We start from the raw sequence: 17424 nt of genomic DNA on the forward strand, positions 1-17424 counted from the left end.
ACTGATTTACACTTAGAGTAATTATTGATAGGTAAGAATGTACTAATGCCATCTTATTATTTTCTGGCTGTTTTGTAGTTCCCTTGTTCCTTTATACCTTGCATGCTGCCTTCCTTTGTGAATTGATATTGTGTGGTGATATGCTTTGATTCCCTTCTCTTCACCTTTTGTGAATTTACTGTATGTTCTTGCTTTGTAGTTACCATATTACATAAAACATCTTATAGATATAACAATCCATTTAACACTGATAACAATTTAACTTTAATCACATACAAAAACTCTACATTTTCACTCCACCCTCATTTATGTTTTTGATGTAACAATTTACATATTTTATATTATGTATTCATTATCAAATTATTGTAGCTAAAATTATTTTAAATAATTTTGACCTTTAACCTTTACACTAGTGCTATGGTTAACCCATCATCATATTAAATTAGAGTATTCTGAACCTGACTATATATTTACCTTTACCAGTGTGTTGTATATTTTCAAATGTTTCTGTATTACTTAATAGCATCCTTTCATTTCAGGTTGAAGAACTCCTTTCGGCATTTTTGTAAGGCAGGAATAGTGGTGATGATCTCCATCAACTTTTGTTTGTTAGGGAAAGTCTTTATCTTGCCTTCATTTATGAAGGACAACTTTGCTGGGTAAAGTATTCTGTTTGGCAGCTTTTTTTGAAATAATACATTCTATTCCATCCTGCAGGGTTTCTGCTGAGAAATCTGTTATAGCCTTATGTCAGTTCCCTTGTATAAAAGAAAATTTTTCTCTTGCTGCTTTTAAAATTATCTCTTTATATTTGATCTTTGATGGTTTTATTACAATGTGTCTCAGGGAAGATTGTTTTGGATTGAAATTTTGGGGTGACCTGTTAGCTTCATGAACTTGGATGTCCAAATCTCTCCCCAGGTTTGGGAAGTTCTCAACCACTATCTCTTCAAATAAACTTTCTACCCCTCTTCTTCAGTACTCCAATGGTGTGTGAATTTTTCTCTTAAACGTTTTTCCTAGGCCTTATTTCTTTTTTAATTCTAAAATTTTTTTTCACCCTTCTGATTGGGTAATTTTAATTGATCTGTCTTCAAGCTCACTGATTTTTCTGCTTGGTCAAGTCTGCTGTTGGAGCTCTCTATTGAATTTTTCAGCTCAGTCATTTTACTCTTCAGTTCCAAAATTTCTGTTTGGTGGTTTTTTGTTTGTTTTGATTTTTTTGTTTTGTTTTTTTTCTTCTCTCTCCTTGTTAACTTCTCATTTTGCTCTTGTATTGTTTTCTTGATTCCATTAAATTATTTACCTATGTTCTCTTGTAGATCTCTGAGCACCTTTAGAAGAATTATTTTGAATTCTGTCAGGTAATTCATGGATAGCCATTTCTTTGGGGTCAGTTACTGGAAGTTTACCTTGTTCCTTTAGTGGTATCATGTTTCCCTGATTCTTCACGATCCCGGTAAACTTGCACATGTATCTGCTCATTTGAAGAAGGCAGTTACCTTTTCCAGACTTACAGACTGACTTCAGTAAGGAAAAACCTTCACCTGCAGATGGGGGCATGCTGGAGTGTGCTGTGACCCAAGTATAATGGTTCAGGGCACCTCGCTTGGGGGCAGAGTAGTAGGACTGAGTCCAGGGGTGGGGAGGTAGGTGTGATGACTCATTGGCTCAGGCCATTGAGAGCCACAACATCAACAACTGCGTGGTTCTTAGAAAGCTCAGTGGGGGAGTTCAAAGAGGCTGCAAGGGCTGCTGGGGTGCTTAGCAGCAGCTCCACATCCAGCACCTCCAGGTCTAGGTGATTTTACCCATTAAAAACGACTTAAGATGCCTTTTCAACAAATGACGCTGGAGCAGTTGGTCATCCATAGGCTTACGACCTTGACTTAAGTCTCACACATTATTTTAAAAATTAACTTAATGGATCATGGGATTAAATGTAAAACATAAAACTATAAAATCTTTAGTGTAAAACATGAGAGAAAAGCTTCAGAATCTAGGATGAGGCAAAGCATACTTAGATGACACCAAAAGCACAATTCATGAAAAGAAAAATTAAGTTTTATTCAAAGGAAAATGTTTGCCCTGTGAAAGATCCTGTTAAGAGGATGAAAATACAGGCTACAGAAAAGAGGTGTGCAAACCACATATCTGACAAAGGGCTAGTATCTAGAATATATAATGAATTCTCAAAACTCAGCAATAAAAGTCAAATAGTCCAATTAGAAAATGGCCAAAAGACATGAAGAGACATTTCACAGAGGAAATATACAAGTGGCAAATAAGCACATGAAAAGATAATCGACATCATTTGGCATTAGGAAAATTCCAGCGAAAGCCACAGTGAGATACCAGCACACACCTATCAGCACTGTAACATCAACAGCTGATCTCATTTGGTGCTGGAGAAAAGGTAAGGTGAAAAGCCACTCCATGTGGGGTGTGAGGGGACAGGGTGTGTACACACACACCCCCTCAGAATTCACCAGTTTCTGAGCAGTTTCACTGGCAGGACTCCAGGGTGGCCCTCCTTTTGGCCAATAGACAAAGGCCAAAAACATTCCTGCTGATGAGTACGGGAGCCGTGGTAATGGCCCTTTTTCAGGATCTGACAGTGTTCTTATGTACTTCCAAGCCTGACTGGTCAGTATGGAGCAGGCTAGACAAGAGTCCCAAAGCTCCCAGCACGGCTGTCCTCCACCCTCCCCTCCCAGTCATCAGCAGCGTCTGCTGCCACAGCCCTGGCTGAATCTCCCAGTCTTTATTCTCCAAATCTGCCACATGTCCCCCCACCTTCTATCTGGGGTCACAGCAAGACTCTCCCTCAAAGAAACACATCTCATTTATTCATCCTGGCTCTACCACACTCCCACCAGAGACTCTGCTAGGTAAGAGGAAAGCATCTGACATTTTTCTAATTTCTATGATACGCATATGCTTTTCACTTTATCTCATTTAACTGTAACAACATGAAATAAGCATTATAATATTTTTGCAAATGAAAATATTGAGACCTAGTGAGGTTGTTACTTGGTACATTTCTTTTCAAAGAGCATTCCAGAGTTTTCTATGGAGTCTGGAAGCTGCAAAATAGATCTGGAACCTGGGAACTGAGGCAAAATCTTACCCTCCTCTCCCACATTCCCAACCCAGCAGTCATACTGTATTGTCTGCAGGTGGTCATTTTTATCGACGGAAAGGATGAAATCTATCTCTATCCCATTTGCTTCCTTTCTTCTGCCTTTTCCTGTTCTGCCAGGACAATGCCACTTGAGTGTGTCCATTGCTCTTCTAAATCAATTTTTCCATTTCTCTTTTTTTTATTATTATTTAATTTGGCTGAGCCAGGTCTTAGTTGTAGCACGTGATAGCTTTGATCTTCCTTGTGGCATGTGGGACCTTATTTGCGGCATGCAGGATCTAGTTCCCTGACCAGGGATCGAACCTGGGCCCCCTGCATTGGGAGCGTGGAGTCTTAGCCACTGGACCACCAGGGAAGTCCCCCATTTCTCTTTGTAATCTCTCATTTATTGAGCACCTTCAATTGCCAGGCACTGTGCTGGCTACATTATATAAATCATCTCTGGTCTTCAACCCCATGAAGAAGCTTATTTTCCCCTTAGATGCCAGACCCCAGTTTTGCTCCCATCAGCTAGCACTGTATAACAGGTGGGCATGTGTGGGTGGTGTGCACTGGCATACACACTCAGAATACACAAGATTCATAGATGTCATATCTCAAGCCAATGTTCAGAGAGTCAAAGGCTTCCCCCAGCTGGTTCATGAATCAAGATTTGAACCCAGAACCATCTGCCTCCAAAGAATCTATAACAAACATTCCTCTTTCTATCCTGACTTCCTGGCAAAACTGCTACATGCAGGGAGGTCAGGAAGGGGCACCATAAAGACACAGAGGCAGTTTGAGGGAATAGAACCTTAGCAGAAATGAGCCAGATCATTGAGATGAAAAGGTAAAGCCCATCCTGTCAGAGGAAAGCCACTCTCAATCTATGGTGTTAACTGATGGAAACTGTTTGACTGGGACCCCGTCTCCTTGATGAAACAGGGAAAGGGGCATATCGTCACATTTGTTTGCAGTTAAGGATCAGTATTTTTCTCTGCCTCAGGAAATACAGAAGGCTTTCACTTCGTTTGGCGTTGGGGAATGGAGCACTAGCTTTGTCAAAATACCCATGTGGAGGTGCCACCAGGTACTCCTGGAGGCTGAGCCCATGCTCTGCAAACACATAACGTCTCCTGTCAAAGGAAGTGAGCCGACTGGGTAGCACCCCAGAAGGAGTGGCTACGGAGCACAGGAGAGATCGTGTACTTCCTCCCAGCCCTGCTGCTGGCCACAAGAATGGCATCTGCATGCTGCCCACCTGCCTTACATCATAAACATCCTCACAACCACATTTTATGTGAGAATGTGCATCACCCCCTCCCATTTACATCCCAGCTCTGCCTTCTTCCTGGGACCCCTGGTTTCTTGGGTTCAGTGTGATGCGTCAAAACTCCTTCTTGCTGGACAAAAAGAATAAGACCTCTGTGTGTGGGGGTTGAGCCTGGGTGGGTGGCTAGAAGCAATAGGAGAGTCTCTCCAAGAGCAAGTTGATTCTGTTCCCAATATCCCCCCAAAAGAAACGTGGGGAGGTCAAGACACAGATGATTGGTAACAAACAGGATAAGGCCCCTGGACCTTTGTCCAGTGCCCTTCTCGCTGAGCCATGAGCCCTCCTTCAAGAGTGATGGAGTGTCCATTTCCATCCCCAAGCTACAGAAGCAAAGGACCCTAGGTCTGGAAGAGCCCAGGGTGGTGGGGGGGGCATGTCTCTCTGGAGTTACTGCTCCAACTCCACTGATTTGAAGACAAAAGTGAAAGGGGTTAAATGGCTCTGAGAAGAGGGACTTACTTAAAGTTCTAGAACCTTCTAACTGCTGGTGAATAGTCCATGATTGTTGCAACAGCAAGTTGAATGATGGGGGAGGGAAGAGGCAATCAGGGAAACATGTTCATTCCATCCAAGCAAGTGGGATTGACTATATCATTTATTGGGCAACTACCATGTGCCAGGCACTTGATCAACATTAGCTCTTTGGGGGCTTCCCTGGTGGCGCAGTGGTTGGGAGTCCGCCTGCCGATGCAGGGGACACGGGTTCGTGCCCCGGTCCGGGAAGATCCCACATGCCGCGGAGCGGCTGGGCCCGTGAGCCATGGCCGCTGAGCCTGCGCGTCCGGAGCCTGTGTTCCGCAACGGGAGAGGCCACAACAGCGAGAGGCCCACGTACCGCAAAAAAAAAACATTAGCTCTTTTTCATCTTCACCATGATCATGTGAGCTGTGGCCCATACCATTTTGATGACGGGAAATTCAAAGTTCAGAGAGATTGCGTCACCTGCTGAAAGTCACACAGCTGGTCAATGAATGAGCTTGGTCTGTGTCAACACAGAGCCCTTGTTCCTTCTTCTGTACCGCATTGCCTCCAATGGCTCCCCAGCAATGGGAGCTGCCCACTTGGGAAGAGTCAGGCAGACGTGGGATGGACTTGGAGACTGTAAGTTCCCTCTGATTCTGACCCTCAGACACCACAGTTTGAAGCACAGAAGCTGCAGCCAGATTATGTGGGTCCCATCCTGGCTCCATCACTCACTAGCTGCATGATCCAGGACAAACTGCTTAACCCCTGCTGACTGCCAGCTCCCCACAAAGACAACCAAAATAACCAGCTAACCAGGCAAAGCCAGATTCTGCTGCTCCCTGTGGTGAGGAGAGCTATAGCCTCTGTAGACTCCTGTCCGGGGAAAAGCAAAGGTGGGATATTTATAAGGTGAGGGTGGTCTGATTTAAGGTAGATCTTTCAATGCTGGTGGCCTAATTGGCCTTGGGCAACATTCACAATGCAATAGGATCGGTGGACACAGCAAGGAGGTGATAGGGATAGAGTAAGATAATCAAAGAGTTAGTTTAGAAATCCCACTAGGGGATTAAAGATAGAAAAATAATTCTTAAAGTGTTTGGGAGACTGTTGTAGGCTAACGACCACTCAAGAAAAGAATCCAGTAACCAAGCAACAATCTACATATGTCTTGTTAAAGTACAAGACAATAGATATGGGGTCTGAATCTTGTTACATGAAGTCGGGGAGTTAACGGTCCTTGAAGAGTAGCATTTTTGCATACAACCAAGACAGGATTATAGCTGAAAGGGGAAATAAACTAGGTGAAAGGGGACATTATACAGAAACCTGAGATGAATTACCATTTTTAATACATATTACCACCCTTTTTCTAACATACATATGATTTACATGGCGCCATGACAGTCCCAGTTAAACCATACAGGGTCAAAGGAGGAACTAATGATGTAAGCCTTGCTGTCTGCCCAAGAACGAGGAAGAAGGTGGTCTTCTCTCTTCCCCACTTTTTCTTTGGTTATAAAAACGTAGCCCTCTTTGTTCCCAGGGCTGCGCTCCCCTGCCTGCCCACGTGTATCTCTTACAAGCGATCTATGCTAATAAACTCACTCTTTGTATATCACTTTGCCTCACACCAAATTATTTCTGTGTCAAGACAAAAGAACATGAGTTTCAGTAAGTCCTGAGTCCAGGTGAGCCGTTTCAATTAAAAGACAGTGAATTCGAGTCCCCTCCCAAGTCAGGGATTGTGGGTTCAAGTCCAAATCTGAGGTGCAGCTGGGCTGGAGTCCTATCCAAAGGAATGCGGTTTTAGAGGGGGGATGTGAAACAAGTCTTTGCAGTGTATGTGGTCCCTCGACGAGTCCAGTTGATCAATCCGTTTTTCTTAGAAAGGACTACTTACCCTTTTGAGAGAAAGTTGAGTAGTCCCTTACCCAGATAAATGGATTTTTAGGAAGTTTCTGAAATAAACCCTAAAGTTATTTGCAACTTTGTCTTCTTGGGCAAGAATGTCCTGCAGTAGGAGTCATGCTCGTGCTGACCGTCCAATGGTAAAGTCGCTTGAATGCAGACAGTAAATTCTGGGTGTGTGTGGTTTCACTTCTCACCCCTGTCCCTCGATGTCCTCAGCAGCAGAATGGAGAGAGTGGTGGCGCCCACTTCTTAGGGTTGACATGAGAAATAAGGTCATAGGTATAAAGGGCTTAGTTAGAGCACATGGCACTTAGCAAGTGTATTAGTCTGCTCTGGCTGACGTAACACAGAACCACAGATTGGGGGTCTTAAGACACAGACATTTATTTTCTCACAGTTCTGGAACTTAGATGTCCAAGAGCAAGGTGTCAACATAGTTGGTTCCTTCTGAGGTCTTTCTCCTTGATTTGTAGATGGCCATCTTCTCCCTGTGTCTTCACATGGTCTTCCCTCTGTGTGGGTCTGTGTCCTCATCTCTTTTTATAAGGGTACCAGTCATATTCGATTAGGGTCCATGCTAGCGATCTCATTTTGCTGAATTACATTTTTAAGACCCTATCTCTGAATACAGTTGCATTCTGAGATACTGGGGAACGAGGGCTTCAACAAATGGGTTGGGGGAGGGGACTGGATTCAGCCCGTAAGAGTAAGAATTTGGTAATCGTATCATTATCGTTACTGGATACCTCAGTTATCATGTTTCCAAAGAGCTACGCTCTGGCTCCGCTGGGCTACCTTTAACTCCTCAGATGTGCCATTTGCCTCACCACATGCTTCCTCTCTGCCTCCCCCAGTTGGGTAATTCCTACTCAGTGTGGATATCTCCCCTCAACCCTTCTTTTCTCTAGGAACCCCAGACCAGGGAGGACCGTGTTCTACACAGCCTTCCTCAGCCCCCTTCTGCTTCAGCGTCTGCCACCACTGAAATGCAATAGGTACAGGTCCCCTGGGTGTCGTCTGTCTGCCAGACAGGCTCTGTGCAGTGGGACCTTCCTGCCCATCTCCCCTTTATGTCCCAGCCCCCAGCACCATGCCTGACAGATGCTCAAATAATACTTTTTGAGCAAATGAATAACATGAATAAATCTCACTGACTGTTTTTCACTGACGAGTTGATTCCTTGTTCAATTCATCCAGACGGGTCAGAAGAGGAACAGCGGGGAAGATACCTGATGCAGAAACTTGAAACCCTGGTTTTAGATGGGTCAGGAGCTCCTGCACATCAGTGCCTTCCTGGGGTGGACGGGGTGTCAGCTGTGAGCAAAGTCTGGTTGTTAGGCGCCAAGCCTATAGCTCATGGTCAAGTGGGGGTGAAGCCTGGGAAAGACACCCATCCTTTCCTGTGCAAATTGGCCCTCAGCCTCAGACCTCGTTAACGCGTGGCTTTGCTCTTTCGGTGCATCACAGGCATTTTGTCCTTTTTCCTGCTCTCTACCCGGCTTCCAGCATGGCAGCGGCACGACCCTGAGTCCTCCCATCAGTTCCTGCTGCCCCTCCCCCGACCCCAGACCCCTAAGGAAACAGAGCCAGTGCTCATTGCATGAAGTGTCGGTTCCTCCCTCCAGCTCAGCTCCTGGGATGCAATTAACCTGGGTCTGCTAAACTTGACTGCCCTGAAGGTGGCTCCGTGGAGAGAGCCAGTCCCTCCTCCACCCTGGCTTCACGCCCATCTCGGTTCACTTCCTCTTCCTGCCCAGGCCCCCTAAATGCACCAAAATGCTTGAGCTGCCCACATTTTAGCCTCATGCGGGATGAACTCAGGCTCACACTTTGCATGTGTCAGTTTGCTTTCAAACTGCCTTAGTCAGCTCAGGTGGCTACAACAAATTACCCTAGTCTGGGTGGCTTAAACGAAAAACACTTATGTCTCCAGTTCTAGAGGCTGGAAATCCAAGATGAAGACACTGACAGATCCTGTGTCTGGTGAGAGGTGTCGTCCTGGGTCGCAGACGGTTGTCTTCTCCTTGTATCCTCACCCAGCAGAGACAAAGCCAGTTCTCTCCTGTCTCTTCTCAGAAGGGCACTAATCACCTCCCAAAAGCCCCACTTCCTAAGACCATTACATTGGGCATTAGGATTTCGGCAGCACATGGATTTGGTGGGGGAGGATACAAATATCCAGTCCTTAACATTCACCCTCTGAAAGTCAGGGTGGCGTTGGCCCCTCCCTGCCCCATGGTATCTCTCCTGTGCTCCTGGTCACTGCGGTGGCTCAAGCTCTCACTGGCCAAGCACTGGCGCTGGGAGCTGACTACCAGCATACTCACGGAGGACAGCTTCCTGTGCCTCACGCGGTCTTCACACCTGACCCCCACCTTGACAGGTTGCAACATACCACTGTATCAACGTGCACCTGAAGGACCGCTTCACACTAAGCGTGGTGACCGTCAGCTTGGCTGGGCTGACCTCTGAGCCCCCAGAGCTCCCACCCCAGGGCTTCTGGTTAGGAGGGGCTGCAGGAGATGCTCTGGCTGAGACTAGAGATTAGGAGGGCAGAATCCCAGCCGCTGAGCCCTTTCTGTCGCTCACACTCAGAAGGGTGGGGCAGGCACTCTGGCAGGTCACCCGTGTCATCCCCGATTCGCTGACTCATGTGGTGGGCATCAGTGACCGGGCCTGGGCAGCTCCACCTCTCTGGATCTGCCTCCCATCCAGGAGTGCCTGAGGCCACCAGCTTCTCTGGCAGGACGCTGGCATCACCAGGCTTGAGACAGTGGAATCCACGCAGGTTCCAGCCTGTCCACGTGAGCTCCCCCACTTCACATCCTTCTCCCCTTCCCCAAGCCCATCCTGAGCATGTTGCTTCCAGCATCAGAGCCTTGGGAGGGCCTCCCAGGTGGTGCCCAGCCAGCTCCCACAGCCACTGACGCTCTGACAAACAGCAGTTTTGGTGGACACACAACTGCTCTGATTGAGTCCTACTGACGGACACACAAAACAAACCTGTCTGGCCACAAGTGTTCACATGCTGTGGGCAGGACAAGGGGGCTGTTTGGGTGTCCCAATGGCCGGTGGCCTCCTGAGCCCATCTTCTTGGGAAACCAGAGCTCAACTCTGTCTCCTAGCTCTCATCCCTCAGACGTTCCGTACCTGCCCCCCGGCCCCATCCCCACATCAGAACTTCACACATCTGTGCTGACCCGCTGCGCCCACCTGGAACCTTTGGGGCCGCGGGTGGGAAAAGACCCCTGGTGTATTGGGATTAGACGTACCAGGAGCAGCCAGAGTCTTCACCAGCATCGGCACCTGATCCCTGCTGCAATGACCCAATGAGATGCTCTTTTCACTCCCATTTCACAGGTGAGGAAACTGAGGCTGAGAGAAGTTAAGTGACTCGATCCCTGTCACGGGACAAGGAAGCGGCAGATCTTGGGTTCTAGCCCAGGACCGTCTGCCCTCCTGAACAACCTCACTAGACACCCTTCTGGAGCTACGCCCGGGCCTTTGACTGGTCTCCCCAGTGTTTCCAGCCTCATATTTCTAGGCCCATACATGGATCCTTTGTGAGAGTCTCGTTAGCATCCCCTCACACTCGACGGGAATGTCTGCAATCCGGATGTAGCTTCCTTTCCCTGTCGAGCAGCTGTTACCTGGGATAGCATCACGCAGACCAGGCTTGGCCTCATGTGGAGCCCCCAGAGGGACAGAGAAGTGGTCAGGGAAGGCCTTCAACCTGAGACCAGAGGGTGGGGTGCCAGCAGAAAGAAGGCGCCAGAGCAGAGCCCTCCAGGCCAGGGGCGCAGCAGAGCAGGAGCCCCGAGACAGGAGGGACCTTGGCCTATGGGAGGAACAGGTACAGCAGGTGCATCCTGGGTGAGAAGAGGGAGGACCGGAGAGCCAGAGCCCAAGTCATGCAAAGCTGTGGGGTTCATGGGGGAACACTGGATTGTTTGGGTGAGATGAGAAGGTACTGGAGCATTTTAACAGGGGAACAATATGCTCTGACTTATGCCTTAGATGGTTGGTGGTAGAGAACGGAAACAGGGCTAAGCGTGGTGGGGCTCCCAGGAAAGACGGGCCACCACCCCTTTCTCCCAGACATGCAATGAAAATGTTCTGAGCACACGGCCTGTGTCCCAGGACATCCCTCTCTCACGCAAGCCAGCTCACCACCTCTCAGGTTGTCTAGCGAGCAAGTCCCTCAGGAGCAAAGCCATGGATGGGACTTTGTTAGGGAACCATTGAGTGAAACCACCCGCCCTGGCCGGGCACAACGATAACCACTTGCCTGAGCTGTCGCATGACAGGAGGTCCCAGTAAGGAACATGGTGCAGCCACCGAAAACTAACCTGGAGAATTCGGGAGGGGCCAAAAGAGGGGGGAGACACCAGCCCATAATATGTCCCACCAACCTTCCAGAAACCCTCACACTGGAATCCACCTTGGCTGAGCAATGTGCATACCACCAGGAAGGACCCTGAGTCAGACTATGGGCCAAGCAAGATGACTGTCCAGAGACAACGCAAAACTAACCCCATCACCATAAAACCCAAGCCTGCGAGCCACGTGGCAGAGCAGTTTTCCTGGGTTCCCTTACCCTGCTGCTCTCCCCCCGGGGCCCCTTCCCAATGAAGTCTCTTGCTCTGTCAGCACGTGTGTCTCCTCGGACAATTCATTTCTGAGTGTTAGACGAGGGCCCACTCTTGGGCCCTGAACAATTTCAGTTGCTATAAATTAAAGATATTCATGTACTGCATTCCTTGTGACTGAGGTTCCGTGGCCCCAGAGAAGAATTAGACGTATGGGGGTATTTACAAAAAATAAGTCCTAAAGGTGCTTCCGGTTTCTGATGGAGGATTGAATACCTTCATCTAACCTGGCTCCCTCCTGAAGAATTTTTTTTAATCATAAACCTGTGGGATTGGGGTGAATAGGAGAGAAGACAGTAGCAGTTACACTTGGGGAGCTGGACAGCAGAAATAAGAGGGAACTGGGACTTCCCTGGTGGCCCAGTCATTAAGAATCTACCTGCCAATGCTGGGGACATGGGTTCAAGCCCTGGTCCAGGAAGATCCCACATGCCGCGGAGCAGCTAAGCCCATGCGCCACAACTACTGTCTGAAAGGCCGGATCAGAGTTGGGGGGCTCTGACACGGGAAAGGCAGCCAGGATCTGCCTTCCTTTGGCACACTGGGGTGCTGTGTACAGTGAAAGGCTTTTTTACTTTAACAAAAAGTCACTGCCCTCTGAGATCGGGAAGTTTAACTGGGAATATGGCTTCGAAGGGGAGGCCAACTGCCTGAGTCAGAGCTCAGGCAGAGAGGACTCTGGTTTGACTTCCTAATTCAGTAGCGGGGCTTCAGGGTGAACGTGAGGCGGGAAGACTTGGGCTCCACGGTGAAGGTGGAGCAGTGCACGATCGAGGTTACTGGGAAGACTGGAGGGAAGGTACCCCCTGAAGACAGAAGGAAATGGGACAAGGTCTGGAGAGGTTAACAGCCCAGGACCCTGTGACAGACCCCTCCGGCCACCAGGCACACATGTCAGATTCAGACCCACAAGGTGCAGCCTTGCTTCTTTGGGTGGGAGCCGTCTGGACCCTTCAGCAACACCCCTGGTGTCTCCCGGAAGGACACCGGCTGTCTGGGCAAAGGCTCCGGCATCTTCATCCCTCCTTCAGTGTGTCTGTCCTCTCTGTGCTGTCTACCCATGCCCACATTCGGCCCCGTTGCCCACCCTCCTCCCCAGACAGCTTCCAAACCCACCTATCAGGTTTCTGGTCAGGGGCTGGCCTGGACTAAGTGAGAAGGGGCAGGTGGTGGTGGAAATATAGTAATACCGTTTTGTGCTAAGGTACTGATGACTAATGATGGTTTCATAAATTAGGCCTTCATTTTACTGTAGACTATTTCTTCAACCTCAGAGAATGACTCTCTTCCTAATGCAATAGAGAGCAAAACCTGGGTCTGAGAGGGAAGATCTTATGAGGTGGCCAGGACCCCTGAGGTCCAGGCAGGTGGGAGGTCTCAGTTTGCTGAGCCATTCTGGATGTACTCAGAAGACAGTTTCCACCTACCTGCATACCCTGGAGGAGAACAGGGCGTGCAGTCTAACCGTGGATTTGGTCACCTAGTGTTAAAAGCACATTAAAGTGCGTGCTTAACTTAACCACAGGCATGAGTGTTAGAAGAGCTGAAGCTCTGAGAAGATTTTGTAAGGAACAGTGACAGTGAAAGATTAGACTGCCTCACAGCAAAGCAGATTCATTCATTCGTGCCTTCATTCACTCATTCATGTGTGCATTCGACACGTGTTTCTGCAGCACCTGCCCAGCGCCAGGCACTTGTTAGGCGCTAGAGGTTCGATGATGACTAAGGCACAGTCCCTGCCCTCAAGGAGCTTACGGTCTAGTGGGGTTCCATGAACCACCCCCATTCCACAGAGAAATAGCTTCCCTTTGCTGCTGTGCAGCTGCTGGGTGGGCCCGATCCAGACCTCCAGCCACTCCCTCCAGCCAGTCTGTAGAGAGGGAGGCCTGTGTGGTCCGGACCTTGTCTGGAGGACTTCGTGTGTCTCTGAGATGCCTGCAGCCCCCTTTCTCTCTTCCCCGGCCTCCAAGAAGAAGCACCGTTCTCTTCGGTCTCATCTATTACCAGGGGATTTTTTTTTTCAGTGACTGAATAAAATAGTCTTCCTTTTCCTCTTGTCCATAGGAAAAGGGGTTCTGAAGCAGCAGAAAAGAGATTACAAACTGGGGGGGGGGGGGGGGGGGACAAATTAGAATTCAGTTTGCTTAACTCAAGTCTGTTCTTGGACTTGTAGTAAACAGCCTTCTTCTTGCTAGAACTGAGGCCTCTGAGAGAGCCCTGGCCCTCCGCTCTGCCCTGGAACATCCTGCCGCCTCTGAGGCACGATGGCCGGATCAGAGAAGGCATCGTGGGGCTGTGGTACTGTTGCTGGACGCTGAGCCAACTTCCGAAGGCCTGTGGTCCCTAACCGCCCCGCGCTCCGGGTCCTTTCTTCAGTGTTGATTGACATCAGTGGTTCTGAGCACTACACACGTCTCCTGAGGCCTCTCGTTATATTTTTACACATTGACCGATCAGATGGCCAGTAAAAGATGTAACGGTTGCGGTGACGACCAATTCGGCGGAAGCCCCAGAGCAGCCTGCCCGCAGCAACAGGACCTGTGCCGCAGGCCTGAGGGGCGGCGCCCAGCTCTGCGGTCTAGAATGAGCCACGGGGTCTGAGGTGGGACCTCGTCTGAGTGCTGGGAGCCAAGGAATTGGTTCCTTCCGTGTCAGAAGCCTGGGATAACTAACGCCCAGGGCTGCAGCTGGCTCCGTTCTATTCCGTTCTGTTTTAGCTGTTTCAGAAATAAGTCCTCCTGTTCCGTTCCCTTCTGCACAGTCGGTCAGCTCGAAACGTCTCTTCAGTAGAGAGGTCGAGCAGGCCCGGGCTGGAATCACTTAACATGCTGAGTCCGTCCAGGCTCAGGGGTTCGATCTGGAGCTCTTCTTGCAATGGAAATGGAGTGTCCACGTTTAGGCTGACCTCGGGCATGCCTGCCAGAGCACTGCCAAGGTCTTTGAACAGGCTGGTGCTCGAGTCTTCTGGAAAGAGCAGCGGGAGGGGAAAACAATGCGGATTAGGAGGCGTGAGGGCCCAGGTCACTAAGAGCACACAACTGATGACAACCCCCAAAACGCCGTTCCTGTCATCTTCCCAACCAGGACAGTCATCACCTGTGTCCCAACCACTCCTGGGCCTACTGTTTTGCTCTGGAATCTATGTTCTTTTCAGTCAGTCCCACAACTCCCAGTTTTGCTGGTTTTCTCCCTTGGAACAGTTGTCAATCACGGGAAATTAAGCAGTTCAGAAATGGCTTGGGTCACCAGGCCCCTTCCCTACTGCCTCACAGGCTCTGGGGCTGGACACCTGCATCTCAGAAAGGTAAAGTTGAGCGACAGGCCTTTCATTTTCTTCTTTATATAATATTATGTTGTTTAAACTATCTTACAGTGGTATCTGTAGAAACACAGTGAACTAAAAGAAGCAGCCCTCACCTGTCAGGATGGTGTTTGGGAAATTCCCGCAGTTGGAATACAGGTTTGGTCTCAAATGAAAGGAGTCCTGTGGTCCTCGGGGACCCTGTTGCACCTGGGACACCTGGAAGCATCAAAGGTCACATTGTAAGGGACGGTCTCTGTTTCCAAGGACACAACAGTGTGGTGTGCTCCTGGAGCAAAACCAGACGTGAACGCTCTCTTACGGTCACTTCTCTCTAGGATCCCAGAGTGCCCGGCCGCTGCGACAGCCTACACAGAACATTCTGCTCAGGCAGGGGGATGCTGCGGTAGAGGAGGGGTCCCTGAGGGCCACACTTGTCCCTGTTTGCGCGTTGCCTGGCCCTCTATGCCACCCCAGGAGCCACCACTGGCCATGGTTTCTGCGGGCCCTCTGGTCTCCGCCACCTCCCCTGTTCAGCACACAAAGACGTCTGGAAACTACCACCTGTGGAGCCCTTCAAAGGCCCTGTCTGTAACCAAGGAAGTGATGGGCTCTTTTCCTCTTTGGTTTCTAGAAAAACAAGAAAGCAGAACCTTCTCCTTCTCTCACTCAGAGGGAGGAACCACAGGCAAGCCCCTCTCTGTGAGAAAGCCTCTATGAGGATGGGTTAGAACTGGGGCCTACTTTATTTATCTTTTTTATTCTTATTTTTTTGTTAATGAAAATGTATTAACTATATAACCTTTGACTACCAGAGAAACTTCAATATGTACAGATCACCACGAAGTTCCCAGTTTCTGGGGCCTATTTTAGGTGCCGTTCCTGAAATTAATTTTTAAACCATTTAAAAAAATCTTAAAGTAGGAGTTTTCATCATTTTTTCAGAAACACACTGACTCACCTAGACTCAAATGGCTTCTTTAGAAATTGGGGAGGCAGGGACTACTGGTTCTTACCACGAGGCTTCCCCATGGCCTATTCAGGAAACATCTGTCTTTATTTATTTTACTGTTATTATTATTATTATTAAGTTCTGGAAAGTGCTCTTCCTTCTCTCCATAATATATCCTGGAGCCCAAACCATAATTAGTGAATACTATAAAATCTAGGGATATTAAAAAATGGTCTGTGTTAGGGAGAAACTAAAAAGAAAAAGAGAAAGTCTGAATGAAAGTACCTTCGGGATTGACCCCAGCCAGGACGAGCTCCCAGGAGGCCACACACCGTGCAGGGCACAGCAACTCAGGCCGAGGCAAAGCCCCTCCCTGGGTCTGAGTCTCCTCAACACGATAGATAGATCTGTGAATTGCTATGGTTCCGTCCAGCATCAATGACTCTACAATTCTATGGCTAGAGTGTCATCACAAAGTCTTCTACCACTTGTTCAAACAGGTCCTCTGCTGAGGCCTGACAATTAGCTAAGGCAGCCAGCACGAGCCTCTAGGGCCTGGGGCAGTGCCAGGCTGTCCTAGCCGCTGAGCACACCTGAGGTCAGAGAGGTGCAGTACCGAGTCTGTTTGGTGTGGGTTCCACACACGGAAGAGGCCTGACTGTGGCAGTTCCTGCTCCGAGGAAGAGGCAGGCCCCAGCGACCACTCACCTGCTGAGTAAAGGCTGGGCCTGGCCTCATGGACTGCTGCTCAAAGCTCACATCTGGGAAGAAGCTGGTCAAAGATGAGCCCTTCAGGAAAGAAGGAGGGGACCATTTAGCTTGGAACTCGGGGCGACCTAAGCGTTCCCTCCTCCTGGTGTTCCCGGTGGGACTCACCTGGGCCGTGAGGAGCTGGAGGTCTGACTGGGGCAGCGATGGGGCTGCCTGGGGCTGCTGAGCAGAGGGCTCCTGGGCATGGGGCTGCTGCAGCAGAGGCTGGGGGAGGTCCTGGGGCGTGGGGTAAGGGGGTGGGGGTGACACTTGGGCTTGAGCTTCTGTGGGCAGGAAGGAGAGCGGGCTTCGATCTGAGGACACCATCTGAAAAACAAGGCCACCAACTACTTAGCTTCTGAGTTTCTAGCAGTGAGTCCTTTATGATTAGGAAATGTCAAGTGAGGAAAAACCCTGAGATTTTCCTCACCCTGATAGTCTATACTATGCTCTGAGAAGCCCAGTTCTGTATCCTTCAAAGTATATCTCAAATCTCACTTCCCCACAAAACATTTTCCATTCGACGACGATTTCTATTGTCTTAAAAAACAAACAAAACAAAATCCAGCCAATTTAACCAGTTTCATCTCAGTTTTCTCAGTTGAAAATCATGTTTGTTTTTTCACAGCCAAAACTTCTGGTTAAAAATGGAAGACTGAAAAAAGCATTTAGCTCTGCTGTCTCCCAAAACTCTCCTAAAACAGCATTAAACAACAATACGTTTTAGACAAAGAAACAATAAATTTGTGAGCAATTGACAGGACAAAGAAACTAAGTTTTTGGGTGCCCAATTAGTGAAGAATCTAAACAGAGTTTGGGCTTGAGGTAATAAATTAAAGAAATAACAAGCTTTGTTAATGCAGGCTTCTCAGCCAGAATTCCCCATCTCTGGTGACAAGGGTGTCCTTCTGCCTCCAGATCTGGTGGGGGGGGGGGGGG

General features: G+C 48.8%; 1 protein-coding gene across 1 annotated transcript; it reads right to left on the reverse strand.

Moving 5' to 3' along the window:
• Positions 1 to 10671: 10671 nt before the first annotated feature.
• On the reverse strand, positions 10672 to 16812 carry LOC132427902 (CREB-regulated transcription coactivator 3-like). The gene is made up of 5 exons (XM_060015424.1): positions 16612 to 16812; positions 16444 to 16524; positions 14900 to 15002; positions 14242 to 14446; positions 10672 to 10702 (listed from the first exon to the last, which is right to left on the reverse strand). The coding sequence occupies exons 1-5, from the start codon at positions 16810 to 16812 to the stop codon at positions 10672 to 10674; spliced, it is 621 nt and encodes a 206-aa protein (XP_059871407.1).
• Between the last annotated feature and the right edge of the window lie 612 nt (positions 16813 to 17424).

This window comes from Delphinus delphis, chromosome 7 (genome assembly GCF_949987515.2).
Source record: "Delphinus delphis chromosome 7, mDelDel1.2, whole genome shotgun sequence".
NCBI classification, from domain to species: Eukaryota; Metazoa; Chordata; class Mammalia; order Artiodactyla; family Delphinidae; genus Delphinus; species Delphinus delphis.